This window comes from Phoenix dactylifera, chromosome 13 (assembly GCF_009389715.1).
Source record: "Phoenix dactylifera cultivar Barhee BC4 chromosome 13, palm_55x_up_171113_PBpolish2nd_filt_p, whole genome shotgun sequence".
Classification (NCBI taxonomy): domain Eukaryota; kingdom Viridiplantae; phylum Streptophyta; class Magnoliopsida; order Arecales; family Arecaceae; genus Phoenix; species Phoenix dactylifera.
In genome coordinates this window covers 5,214,006-5,227,038 of record NC_052404.1, presented here as the reverse complement: position 1 = coordinate 5,227,038, position 13,033 = coordinate 5,214,006, and the positions used below count along the sequence as shown (strand labels likewise).

The 13,033-nt window shown below is 40.2% G+C and overlaps 1 protein-coding gene across 1 annotated transcript; it reads right to left on the bottom strand.

The window, feature by feature from the left end:
- Positions 1–7,862: 7,862 nt before the first annotated feature.
- Positions 7,863–10,014, bottom strand: LOC120112958 (NAC domain-containing protein 83-like). The gene is made up of 3 exons (XM_039133180.1): positions 9,154–10,014; positions 8,715–8,998; positions 7,863–8,623 (listed from the first exon to the last, which is right to left on the bottom strand). Exons 1-3 carry the CDS (start codon positions 9,308–9,310, stop codon positions 8,138–8,140), a joined length of 927 nt encoding a protein of 308 aa, XP_038989108.1. The 5' UTR covers positions 9,311–10,014; the 3' UTR covers positions 7,863–8,137.
- Between the last annotated feature and the right edge of the window lie 3,019 nt (positions 10,015–13,033).

The window sequence follows — 13,033 nt, the reverse complement described above, 5'->3', positions numbered from 1 at the left end:
GAAGCAAATAAGTTGGTTCACATGTAATCCGATCGTTATATTTATTTGGTCAAATTTGGATCAGATCAGGTCCTAGATTATCCAGCAGCAGCAAAAACATGAAATCTAATATTGTGCTCAAAACACATTATACCCAAATAGGCCATAAAGTGCCAACATGAAGCTCCAGCATCCGTGGGTAAACATGTTTTAGATTCATACTAGTGGATTTCAATAATATGCTGAAGGCAATGATTTGTGCCACCAAAAGGTGCCTCGATTGGAACCTCAGCTCCTAATATAATCAGCAGCCTCCTAGGGATTCTTCTGTTTCTGTATTGGCTTACTATTGTAGCAACTTGTCAAGGCAACATGTTGGTACAGAGCCCATCAGATACCGATGATATACTGACAGTTGGACGCACCACATTGCCAAAAAGGATTATATTTTTCCTTGCACTCTGTATTTTCACCAAGGTGCTTTGTCCATTCACATTACAATGTTCATTGCTTTTGATTTCATTTTAGGATTGGCACATAACGCATCATCCCAGCAGGTTTCAGGGGCTAGGACCAGCTTTTTACAGAGTTGTTTCACTTACTTTTCTCTCTGCCCAAGTTTTGGATTATTCTTCGTTACAAAACCAGAAATAAATGTTAAAGTCGATCATTTTAATTGGTTATCATCTGTCATTTGGATTCTAGATAGCCTATTAGAAAATATTCACATAATTTGAAGCATTACTTATTCAACCGATTAGGTTTGTTTCCTATCCAGTTTGCTTCAGTTTCCAGTATGAGAAGAGCTTATGACCATCAAAACATAATGCAACATTCCTGTCATCCGTCAAGCATAAAGCAACATTCCTACCATCCATTGACCATAATGCAACATTCCTATCATCAATTGAACATAATGCAAAATACCTATCACCAATATCCTTTTCCTTAGTTGCATTGTTTACTTTGAGGTTTTAAGCTTTTGTAGGTACAAATTTGTGCTCTTTTGGCATTGGAGCCTTTGAACTGCTCCTTGTTGGTCTTTTCAGTAGCTGAATGAATTCTCTCTGAAATTCTTTCTTGAGTTGCATTGTTTATTTTGAGGTCTTAAGCTTATCCAGGTGAAAAATTTTGATGAATCCTTTGAACTGCTCCTGATGGTCTTTACAGTAGCTGAATATGTCCTCTCCAGTGTTGTAGGAACTTCATTCAACCTTTGCTACCCTCTCGTCTAGTCCAATTAGAGAAACAAAGACATGCTTTCCATCGTCCCATTTATATTTTGGTTTCAGATCCCCTTACAAGATATCATATAAAATTATAATAAAATTGGCTCTGTGGGTGAGTAAAACAATATTTCATTAACTTGTTTTCCTTACTTTCTCAACCTTTAGAATTATGGTGGACCAGAAATCTTATTTTATGGGATCAAAAATTTACACTAACCGCCTTTGTGATCCCAACTAGTGAATTTAATCCATCTTTTCAATTCCTCGGGTTGATCAAATTTTTTTTATTGTTCCTTGCGCTACCAAAATTTTGCAAACTATTTCATTTCCCAAGTCAGTCGCTTTGTTAGCCTTCGTGGCTCGTTTAATTGCTTCTCTTTTTACCACTTGACCTATAGATTTCAGATTTTGACTCATAAAACTTTAACTGGTCTATTCCTACAACTGACCTGACAACTAGCATGATCCACTGTGCAGCCTCTATCTGTTTTTTTTCTTTATTTTAGACATTATGTAGCCCATTGATCAACAAAGATTATTTTCCCTAGTCATTTACGTAGTAAATGATTTTCCCATTGAGATGCAACAAAGATTTCTTTGAAATTCTCTTTCCCTAGTCATTTACGTGGACTTTTCATTTGTGATCTTTTTTGTGTCTAAAACAATTGAGTGTGACCTTTTGTGTCTAAAACAACTGACAACTCCCACTTTTCTGCGTACTGTTACTACAATGGAATTAAACATTGGTGACTCTACTTCCATCAGCCTTGCATGAGTCACCCAACAAATCCTTCAGTCTCAAATTTCTAACTTATCCACAATTTCCACTGATCATATTGCATCAAGGAAGAGCTGCTAATATCAGCTCGTTGCTCCTCACAACTTCAAGATAATCATGATTTGTGCATCAATCTTTATGCAAGTTTTGTCTTCAATGATGTCGCATCATCTAAAATGATTACCATGAGATGTGACTATCTTCCTTTCCAAGCAGCATCATTAATCCTCATCTCCAGTTAGTCTAAAATGTCTGGAATTACTGCAATGGATGTATACTTCTACATATCTTGCTTGCCGGTCTACTTGCTGATAATATAGCTCGTCTTCTAGTCCACTACATTGTCAGGTGATTAATTAGCAAGCTGACTTAGGACCAGCCAAAATTAACCCCATAATCATGAAATTCTATGTTGTAGAGGTCACTAATCTAAAGGTTGATTTGCTCATAAACACTTGCTTTAGCCTCCTTCAGCAGCCAAAGATCACTTGCATTTAAATCTATCAAGTCTATCACAAGAAATTGTACTTGTTCAGTTGTTTGGCAAGCTTACAGATCATGCAGAGTGTCCAAACATAAGATGTGCATGACATTTCTATTAATTAAATATAGAACTAGATCCAGATAGACCCAAAGTGTATTGTATAGAAAAAGAAACTAAACTAATACAAGTGGATGGAGAAGGTGGCACATCAGCTGAAACAATTTCAGCAAGATGTTCATGACCTATGTGGGGCCTCATTGTCTCTGTCTCATCACAATTAGTTTCTTGATACACCAACCATGGGCAAAAGCCGAATGAGAAAATGGACTCATGATCAGTATGTTAGTTAACTTTAAAAAGTTTTCTACCCAAAAGTTGGCTAAGAGGGTTTGTATCCATATCAGGAACTCACTCATACAATATATTTGATGTCTTGGCCCATATTATCTCAGCTAAAATAAATTGATATATCATGAAACATAAGCCAATAAAAAAGGATCTCACCCAGTTATGGTTCCGGCAATCTGGTATCCTAAGAGGGGTGAACTGAAGGCAGTCCTGGCCATCGTTTTCCGAACTGACCTGAATCGGGCGGGCATGGGGTCCTGGGAGAGGCGAACTGAGGACAATCCTAGGAGAGGTCATTCAAGACCTCGGTGCTCACCCGGTTCAGGTTGGTTCGACAGACGATGGTTAGGACTGCCCTCAGTTCACCCCTCTTAGGATACTGGATTGCCGAGACCATAACTGGGCAAATTGGGCAATTCGGCCTGTACTAAACCAAACCGACACAAAATCAGAATGGTTGTCCATTCAGGTCGGCTCAACTTATAAAAACCTTCCAATCCTTCTCAATTGCACCCACCCTCTTCTCCCCTCTTCGACACCAACCGACACTATCGCCTTCAAACCAAAGTTCTAAATTCCATGGGATGGGGATGTCCCAATTTGCCCATGGAATAGGATGCATCGCCATTCCAAAATTCCGACACTTAGGACAAGCAATGGCCAAGGATATGCCGATCGAAATGTTGGGACAATAGTGGGACAGTCTTGTCCCGACACTCAAAATGGTACCCTATCCTAGTGTCCTACAGTACATTCCAATGGGATTTGAGACCATGCTTCAAACAACGCCGAAGACGATTTGTCATCCTGACGCTGCAGATGATGCTATCATCCTCAATCGACATTGAAGATGACACTGCCACCCTCAATCGACGACATGGAGGCCCTCACTGACATGTCAGACCCCGGTCTATGGCTAGGATTAGGATTCGAGGCTTCTGACTATCGTTGTAGATGAGGTAAGTCCTGGTCTTTCTCTCTTTTCCCTCCCTCTTCTCTGTAAGCCGTCTCTCTCCCTTCCTATCCTTCTCTCTCTCCCCCTCTCCATAAACCCTATACCTCTCCCTCCCTCCCTCCTTCTCGTTCTTCCTCCCTCTCCTCCCTCTCCCTCTCTCCAATTCGGTACGCCTCAAATCAGTACGGTACATACCGGTACCATACCAAATCACTTGCCGGCTGGTACAACCAAAGATAGCTGAATCGGTACCGGTAGGTGTACTGGTTGGCACTGATAGCTCTAGTTCGGCTTGGTTCATGCATCCAAAGCCCTAAAAAAAATTTGGAACTACGGCTGGTATGGGCTAGTTCGGGCCGGTAAGGCCCGATAGCGACCGGTACGGGCCAGTACTGCTTTTTAACGCCAAATCAGACCGGTTCGGTATGGGCTGACCTAGTCGGTATAGGCCGGTTCAGCATTCCTTAGGTAACCCACAATACCTGTCCAGTGAACCCTGGTCCTAATTTGTGTCTTCGGGGCTTCTGACTACCGTTGTAGATATGGTAAATCCTGATCTTTCTCTCTCTTCCCTCTCTCCTTTCTGTAAGCCATCTCTCTCCCTCCCTATCCTTCTCTCTCTCCCCCTCTCCACAAACCCTCTCCCTCCCTCCCTCCCTCCCTCCCTCTCGTTCTTCCTCCCTCTCCGCCCTCTCCCTCTCCCCAGTTCGGCACGCCCCGAATCAATACGGTACATACCGGTACCATACCAAATCACTTGCCAGCTAGTACAACCAAGGATCGTCGAACCGGTACCGGTAGGCGTACATGCATCCAAAAGCTCAAAAAAAATTTGGAACCAGTACGGCCGGTATGGGCCAGCTCGGGCCGGTAAGGCCCGATACCGACCAGTACGGACCAGTACTGCTTTTTAACGCCAAACCAGACCAGTCAGAGCCGGTACCGGTTCGGTATGGGCTGAACCGGCTGGTACGGGCCAGTTCAGCATTCTTTGGGTACAACCCACAATACCAGTCCAGTGAATCTTGGTCCTAATTTGTGGCTTTTTTTTTATACAATGGCTGCCCCAGAACTTTAACCTGCATCATTATGCTTGTCGGCCTAAATATTTTACCATTATACCAACCAATGACCCCTTTAGAGCATAAACCATTATCATTTCAAAATAACAACCTTAGATTTCCTAATCAGTCCACCATTTTAAATAACTTTTGTTGTTAAAGTTAAAACTAGTGTTGTTAAATGCTAATTAGTCTCAAATTTACTATATTTGCCAAGATTTCATTTTTAGCGGTCCTAACATACCTATTAAGATCCAGAAATATCTTTGCCTTTCCTTTTTTGGCCTAAGTTTCCATAACCGTGATAAGCTGATATCTCGATCCATCTTTCTCAGCCACACGCTGAGATGGCGAAGATCTCCAAATTTCAAAACTATGAAGCAAGCAAAGACATAAGCAGAAAAATCGAGTATGAAAATGAATAGCAATATCAAATGGAAAATTCCCGATTGCTTAGCAAAAATGCAATTGCCATTAGATGTAAAAATATTGAAGGGAGAGTATAAGAAACTAAAGTGAACCAACATAGAGGCATCAAAAGCCCTATACTCAAATCCACCAATGACCAATCTGTACTTTCAGGACCTACATCCGGTCAACACACAGCAAAAGTGGGAGGTAGCAGGAGAATAGGCAACACTTCATGTGAAATAAAATTGGCCCAGGAATGGATTGTAAGATCAACAAATTTGGAAGCTGTCGAGTTATTAAGTAATAGAAGCACTAGATGTGCTAGAAGACTGATCCACTTAAGAGGCCAAATGGGGAAGTAATTGTATAGGGTTATGGACAACCTTTTTCTTGGCTAGCTTAAAACAAGCACCAATTATGTGTTTTGTGGCTCTGTAATAGCACTTTTAAGAAGTCAGCAGTGGGTTTAGCATAACTGCCATGGTAAGCAGGCCTCTTACCAACAACAAAGAACTAGTAATAAACTTGGCAAAAGATGGTCTATAGATGAAGAGTCAAAAAATAAAGAATCTGATTTTAGATCAACTTGAACACCACTCAAAAAATGCAGTAGAAAGAATAATTTGGGGTGGTATGGCAAATACAGCTTTTCAAGTTGATTGCCATGATAAAATAGTTCTTGAGCTCCTTCCAAAGCTGAAAAAGCATTCAAAAATTGTTTACGATTTGAATGATGCCAGGTAACCTATTTTTCCTTTTCTTGACTAGGTAGTTATTTATTTCTTCTTCTTTATACCTGAAAAGCATGTACATTCAATTATCCTAAGCTAGTTAATGAAATCTCCATTTTTTTTCCAAATTAGCCACTTTCTCTAAAGGATCATCTGAATCTTGGAGAGAAGATATCAAGAGTTCAAGAGGTTGCTTGGGGAAGATAATATAGATTATGCTACTTACAGCTAATATCAAGAGGAAACACCCTACTCATAGATTGCACTAATTCAAGAGGATTGAGTACTTTGAGATTTAGAAGATGCAGGCTGGCCTAGTTCTATCAATCTCTTGTCAATTGGAACCTAATTTCTATGTTGTCAAATGAAATGGGTTATGTGTGCCTTGGGGATGCCAGGGTTGATTCTGTGATAGACATTAATTCTTCCATAGACATCATGAGGTTTATGAAATTTAATTTCCTACCTATACATGCAAGAGTAAAATGGCTACATCCGAGATATGTCATCCCCGTACTGAACCCCGTACCGTTACCACTTTGTTACTGTATAGGTACACCTGGTATGGGGGTCGGTTCGGTGTACCGAGTGTCGGTAAGCCTCCCGTATCGCGTACCGATACTGAACTGATATAGTACGGTACGGTATGACATACCTTGGCTACAAATGATTAGCCCTTTGGTGTGTTTTGATGCTATGGATGCTGCAACAAGTAGAATCATCTCTGTAAATATCCCAAGAACATCAAGATGGAGAGCATCAGTTGGTGGAGTTGGAGCAATCCAAATTTCAAATCAGCTCAAAATTACTTAAGGTCATCATTAGCTCTGAAAATGATAAGAGTGCAAACCTTGATTTGCTGTACCGATCGATACCGATGCGTATCGACCGTATCTTACCATACTGATACATGGTATGGGAGGAGTATCGAGTGTCGGTATAAAGAGCTATCTCATGTACCGGGCGTACCGATCTATAATAGGATGGTACCTATATGGGGACCGGAACAAAGGTGGCGAACCTTGATGCAAACAACTTATGATAACTTTCTTTGGTTCAATTTCTTTCTTTTTGCCAAGCGAAAGGGGCAAAGTCAAACAGATTTATTGTCCTCTAACAGCTGTATTTCTCCAGAATAAGGAATTAGTGTATCATAAGGAGGAACCTATGCATCTATCATGTGTTTATTGCTTTAATCATTAAAGTGAGAATCGCTAGTGAGCAAGACAGAGTTCCATTGCCCTATCCATCAACTTTCATATCCTTGTTTTCTTTCATTTCTGTTATGATCTCTCTCTGAGTTTATAACATCATTTCTTTCTACGTAAAGTCTCATTCGGACTCCAAATCTACTGCCCTCAGCATATCCAAAGTAAGAAGGGATCGGGACACCACATGAAACATTTTTCATAAGATTTCTTTTTCAAAATAATTATTTTCTAATCATGGAAACTAGTCAATCTTCAATATCTACTTGTTTTAGTGTCATTGCTTCCCTGGGCATCCAAAGCCAGATGGCACAGATATATTAGATGCCAGCGACTCTTGATTGCTGCATGGAATTGGAACCGTGCATGAAAATTTTCAGAAGATTAGTTTTTCGTAATGATTATTTCCTAATCATGGAAACCTATCAATCTGCGATGTTTGCATGTTCCAGCTCGTGGAGGCTATAGTCAAAATTGTGGATCCTTTCTCTAACTTTGCAGTCAAATATCCATAAGGAAGGCTAAGGCATTACGGTGCAGGGATATGGTAAACTTGTCACTACTTTCAGCCATACAAATTATGGCACATTGCCCTTGTTTGCAGAAGGATGATTGATGCAAAGATGCACATGGAACAGATATTGAAAAAACCCAAACTGCATGTGAAAAGAGCATTAGAACTATAGTTCTACAAATCACAATACAGACTAGTTGAGTAGCAAGGAACAGGATAGAAAGACAAACAGCTAACTTGCTGATAAATTGCAATACATTCAATTTAATTTACCATACTGGGTATATTACAACATTAGTGTATCCCAGGCTGAGTTTCATTCCTACACTTTCCTTTGTTGTGTACAAAATAAACTTACATAATGCCAAAAATTTAATCCTTGGACCCTATCTTAGATAACCTGCTAACTGTTTACTTCCCACTAGTTTCATCACTCCTCTTAGCAGAACCAGTTTACACCTTGCTCACCAAGTTGAGCATTACTGGGTGGAGCAGCTTGAATTGGCAGGGGAAGCCAAGCTGTATCCTCCTCCAAGTTGGGGAAATCTTGTTGAATCAAATTACAAAAACTTTCAAGCTCTTCAGGGTTCTTTGTGATCCAGTCACAAGAAAAAGGAGCAGGTGGTTGCTCTGGAGGACTGTCTTCAATGCCAGTGCCAGGGACAATATGTGAATCACCAAATGGTAGGAGAGATCGATCCACTCCAGTGCCACCGCTGGACAAAAGGGCTGCAACTCGGGAAAAACCAGGGATATCCGTGACCGTGTCATGTTGGAGGTGTGTGAAGTCTGGTAGCAGACCAGCAGCATTGCCAGGCTCCTCCTGTTCTGCTTCATTGTCTTCTTCACTGGAATCATCACTGGCCTCATCATCCTCAGCTGTATTCCCTTTATGATGGATCTCGCACAGCACCCAATCACTTCCCTACAAAAGAATTAATACGCAAAAGAATGGCGTATGAATAAGATGGAGTGGTGTCAGGTAGTACGAAAGAAAGGCATGAGATCAATCCTACTTGGTTTGCAGTTGGCTGATGCTGCTTGGATTCCTCGGAAAGACGATACTCTTTCATGATCCAACCAGTCTTCTTAGACCTGCCGTTGCCCTCATAGTAGGTCAAGGTTTTATATACCCCACCAGTGTATTGTCCACCATCCGTAAGAACTGGCTTGTCTCCGGCGCTGCAAATCCAGTGGCCTCCATTCTTGACCCTGCGATCTCTATGCTTTTTGTTCTTGGACCTCTTATCCAACTTGGTGAAGAAGTATCTACTCTTTATCCTCGTATTTGGAAAACGCTCTGCAAAGAATCAAGAATCAAGAATCAAGAATCAAGAATCAAGAATCAAGAATCAAGATCCTTCTTTCATCGTTTGAAAGGAAAAAACAAAGAAAGAATTGAAAGCGAGCAAGATGTATATCTTGGCTAATAAGAGAAGAGAGAATAGGAGTTACTATGGAGGACTGCTGGCTGGTGGTTGTAGAGCTCGACTTCCTTGATGATGTTGGTGGGAAGGGGTTTGCCGGAGTCCTTTTCTTTGAGGTACTCGATGAGTTCCTCCATGGTGGGAAGAAACCTATACCCTCGGGGAAACTTCTCCTTCTCTCCCATATCAGTCTTTCTGTTAATCTGCGCTCCAAGATTGCTCCAATCCCGAACAGAGAAGTGTCTCTGTAAATAGAAGGAGAAGAATAAGGAGGAGAACAAGAAGTAGAAGAAGACCGTTATGATTCGAGCGCTTTTCTCCCAATCTCAGTCGGCTTCCAGATTTTAAACCCTCAAAACCACGCGTTTATAATACGCTCAAGATTTCTTTTGTTCCTCCCAGCGTATTAAGTTTTCTTGAAACCCAAAACAGAGCTACAATGGACGCTAACAACGGCTAATTTTCCCAGGGTGCAGCTGTTATACGGTTTTCCGTACAGATGTTATACGATTTTCCCCCCAGCGATCAGCGCAGAGCTTAATCCGCAAATAATGGGAGATACGCATATAACGGTTATTTTTTCCGGTTGTTATTTAACTGTCAAAAAACGGAACCAACCTGGGGACTCCTGTTAGCCCCCGAACAAAAAGTAAGGCCACGGTTTGCTGGAATTGAGGGAACTGGGGCGTGGGCCCTCACAAGCTTCGTCTTAGATTAAAGAACGTGTAATTGTGTTCTTATCTTTCTATCACCTTGCGTGTATAATTTTATCAGTGTATCTATCTAAGACATGGGCTTTCGGAAAAAATGCCGAACCTAATTGTTATTGTCCCTGGAGAACCAAGAACTGGCTTGCTCTGTGTGGGAGGCACAGGGTGATTTGGATGAACCTTCAAAAATATGCCAAGATGGAGTGAATTGACTTTGATTTGGGAATGTGGCTTTTGCGCCATTTTCAGTAGTCGAAGATAAGTTCTGTGGCCTCGTAAATTGGTAATGATAAATACGAACGGAAGTTTTATCGATCTGGCTCAGGAGATCAAACTTTATCTGATTTCTTGCTGATAACAATACCAGCAAAAAGAGGGCGATGCTCTTGGCACCACCTATGTTTGGTTCTCACCAGAGGAGACAAAAGAAACAAGCTTGGAAGTAAATGTCTCAATGTGAATTTTGTTTGATTATGCTGACATGCAAGTCGACCGGTTAAAATAGTTAAAATCAGAGGGACTAGAGTGTTTTTTTCCTGGCCATTTTCTGCATCAGCTTAATGGAACTACCAACTGTTGTGAACAGGTAATTTTGAACCAATTTCCAGCCAAACGGAATATAATGGAACTCGCAGCTGGTGAAATCGGCAAAATCTTATAAAACATCAGGAAAGATGCTTCATGTTTGCATGTTTGTTGAGAAATATGGGAGGCTCCACCAGCCCGGATCAAACGTAGACTGCTCCAAAGTATACCAACAAGAAGAGTACAAACCGTTTAGTGCTTCAGGCATGAATGCTGAATGAATCAGAGAGAACCCAGCGTGCAGTTTGAAAGCAGCAGTAACTTTTGAGGTGAAGCGCACGGGTCAAGAAAACACAAAATATTTGAAGGGAAATGAGATAAATATTTCGGTGTCCTACTTGCTGGGGACTCCCATTCAGTAATAAGATGCAATGGATGCTGGGATGTCGTTCAGTTTACATCCATTTACTGGCTTCTGCTTTCAAAATATACCAAAACCAAATGCAGGTCAATGACATTTGACAGTTCACAAACTCAAACATATACATCTCTAGGACAAAAAGCACAAGATACTTTAAAGCCGGTAAGATGACCAAACCCTTAAAAGCAACTCTATTTGCAAATAATAAAAGTCAAAGCACGAAATAATGATCAAATGTTCATATGAACAAAACAGCAATGTATGCATATATTCAACTAGAAACTTGGTAAAATTCCACTTTATTCGAGAACCCAGTATACCAGTTTTGCTTGCTTTAAGAAACTGATAAACTGGCTCTGTGTCTGAACCATTTACTCGAACCTGTACAAGGGACATAAGCAACAAAGAAAAGAAAAACCGTGTAACTAGTAAGAGAACATAATGGAGAAGCCAGCCATGCAGTATATCAGCCATCATATATGCGCAAATGGACATATGAATACAGAAGCAAATAAGTTGGTTCACATGTAATCCGATCGTTATATTTATTTGGTCAAATTTGGATCAGATCAGGTCCTAGATTATCCAGCAGCAGCAAAAACATGAAATCTAATATTGTGCTCAAAACACATTATACCCAAATAGGCCATAAAGTGCCAACATGAAGCTCCAGCATCCGTGGGTAAACATGTTTTAGATTCATACTAGTGGATTTCAATAATATGCTGAAGGCAATGATTTGTGCCACCAAAAGGTGCCTCGATTGGAACCTCAGCTCCTAATATAATCAGCAGCCTCCTAGGGATTCTTCTGTTTCTGTATTGGCTTACTATTGTAGCAACTTGTCAAGGCAACATGTTGGTACAGAGCCCATCAGATACCGATGATATACTGACAGTTGGACGCACCACATTGCCAAAAAGGATTATATTTTTCCTTGCACTCTGTATTTTCACCAAGGTGCTTTGTCCATTCACATTACAATGTTCATTGCTTTTGATTTCATTTTAGGATTGGCACATAACGCATCATCCCAGCAGGTTTCAGGGGCTAGGACCAGCTTTTTACAGAGTTGTTTCACTTACTTTTCTCTCTGCCCAAGTTTTGGATTATTCTTCGTTACAAAACCAGAAATAAATGTTAAAGTCGATCATTTTAATTGGTTATCATCTGTCATTTGGATTCTAGATAGCCTATTAGAAAATATTCACATAATTTGAAGCATTACTTATTCAACCGATTAGGTTTGTTTCCTATCCAGTTTGCTTCAGTTTCCAGTATGAGAAGAGCTTATGACCATCAAAACATAATGCAACATTCCTGTCATCCGTCAAGCATAAAGCAACATTCCTACCATCCATTGACCATAATGCAACATTCCTATCATCAATTGAACATAATGCAAAATACCTATCACCAATATCCTTTTCCTTAGTTGCATTGTTTACTTTGAGGTTTTAAGCTTTTGTAGGTACAAATTTGTGCTCTTTTGGCATTGGAGCCTTTGAACTGCTCCTTGTTGGTCTTTTCAGTAGCTGAATGAATTCTCTCTGAAATTCTTTCTTGAGTTGCATTGTTTATTTTGAGGTCTTAAGCTTATCCAGGTGAAAAATTTTGATGAATCCTTTGAACTGCTCCTGATGGTCTTTACAGTAGCTGAATATGTCCTCTCCAGTGTTGTAGGAACTTCATTCAACCTTTGCTACCCTCTCGTCTAGTCCAATTAGAGAAACAAAGACATGCTTTCCATCGTCCCATTTATATTTTGGTTTCAGATCCCCTTACAAGATATCATATAAAATTATAATAAAATTGGCTCTGTGGGTGAGTAAAACAATATTTCATTAACTTGTTTTCCTTACTTTCTCAACCTTTAGAATTATGGTGGACCAGAAATCTTATTTTATGGGATCAAAAATTTACACTAACCGCCTTTGTGATCCCAACTAGTGAATTTAATCCATCTTTTCAATTCCTCGGGTTGATCAAATTTTTTTTATTGTTCCTTGCGCTACCAAAATTTTGCAAACTATTTCATTTCCCAAGTCAGTCGCTTTGTTAGCCTTCGTGGCTCGTTTAATTGCTTCTCTTTTTACCACTTGACCTATAGATTTCAGATTTTGACTCATAAAACTTTAACTGGTCTATTCCTACAACTGACCTGACAACTAGCATGATCCACTGTGCAGCCTCTATCTGTTTTTTTTCTTTATTTTAGACATTATGTAGCCCATTGATCAACAAAGATTATT

Coding starts and splice junctions, on each gene's coding strand:
- LOC120112958 (XM_039133180.1), bottom strand. CDS start 9,310: ATGGGAGAGAAGGAGAAGTTTCCCCGAGGGTATAGGTTTCTTCCCACC. Junction 8,999..9,153: donor CCAGCCAGCAGTCCTCCATA/GTAACTCCTATT, acceptor GATTCTTTGCAG/AGCGTTTTCCAAATACGAGG. Junction 8,624..8,714: donor ATCAGCCAACTGCAAACCAA/GTAGGATTGATC, acceptor ATTCTTTTGTAG/GGAAGTGATTGGGTGCTGTG.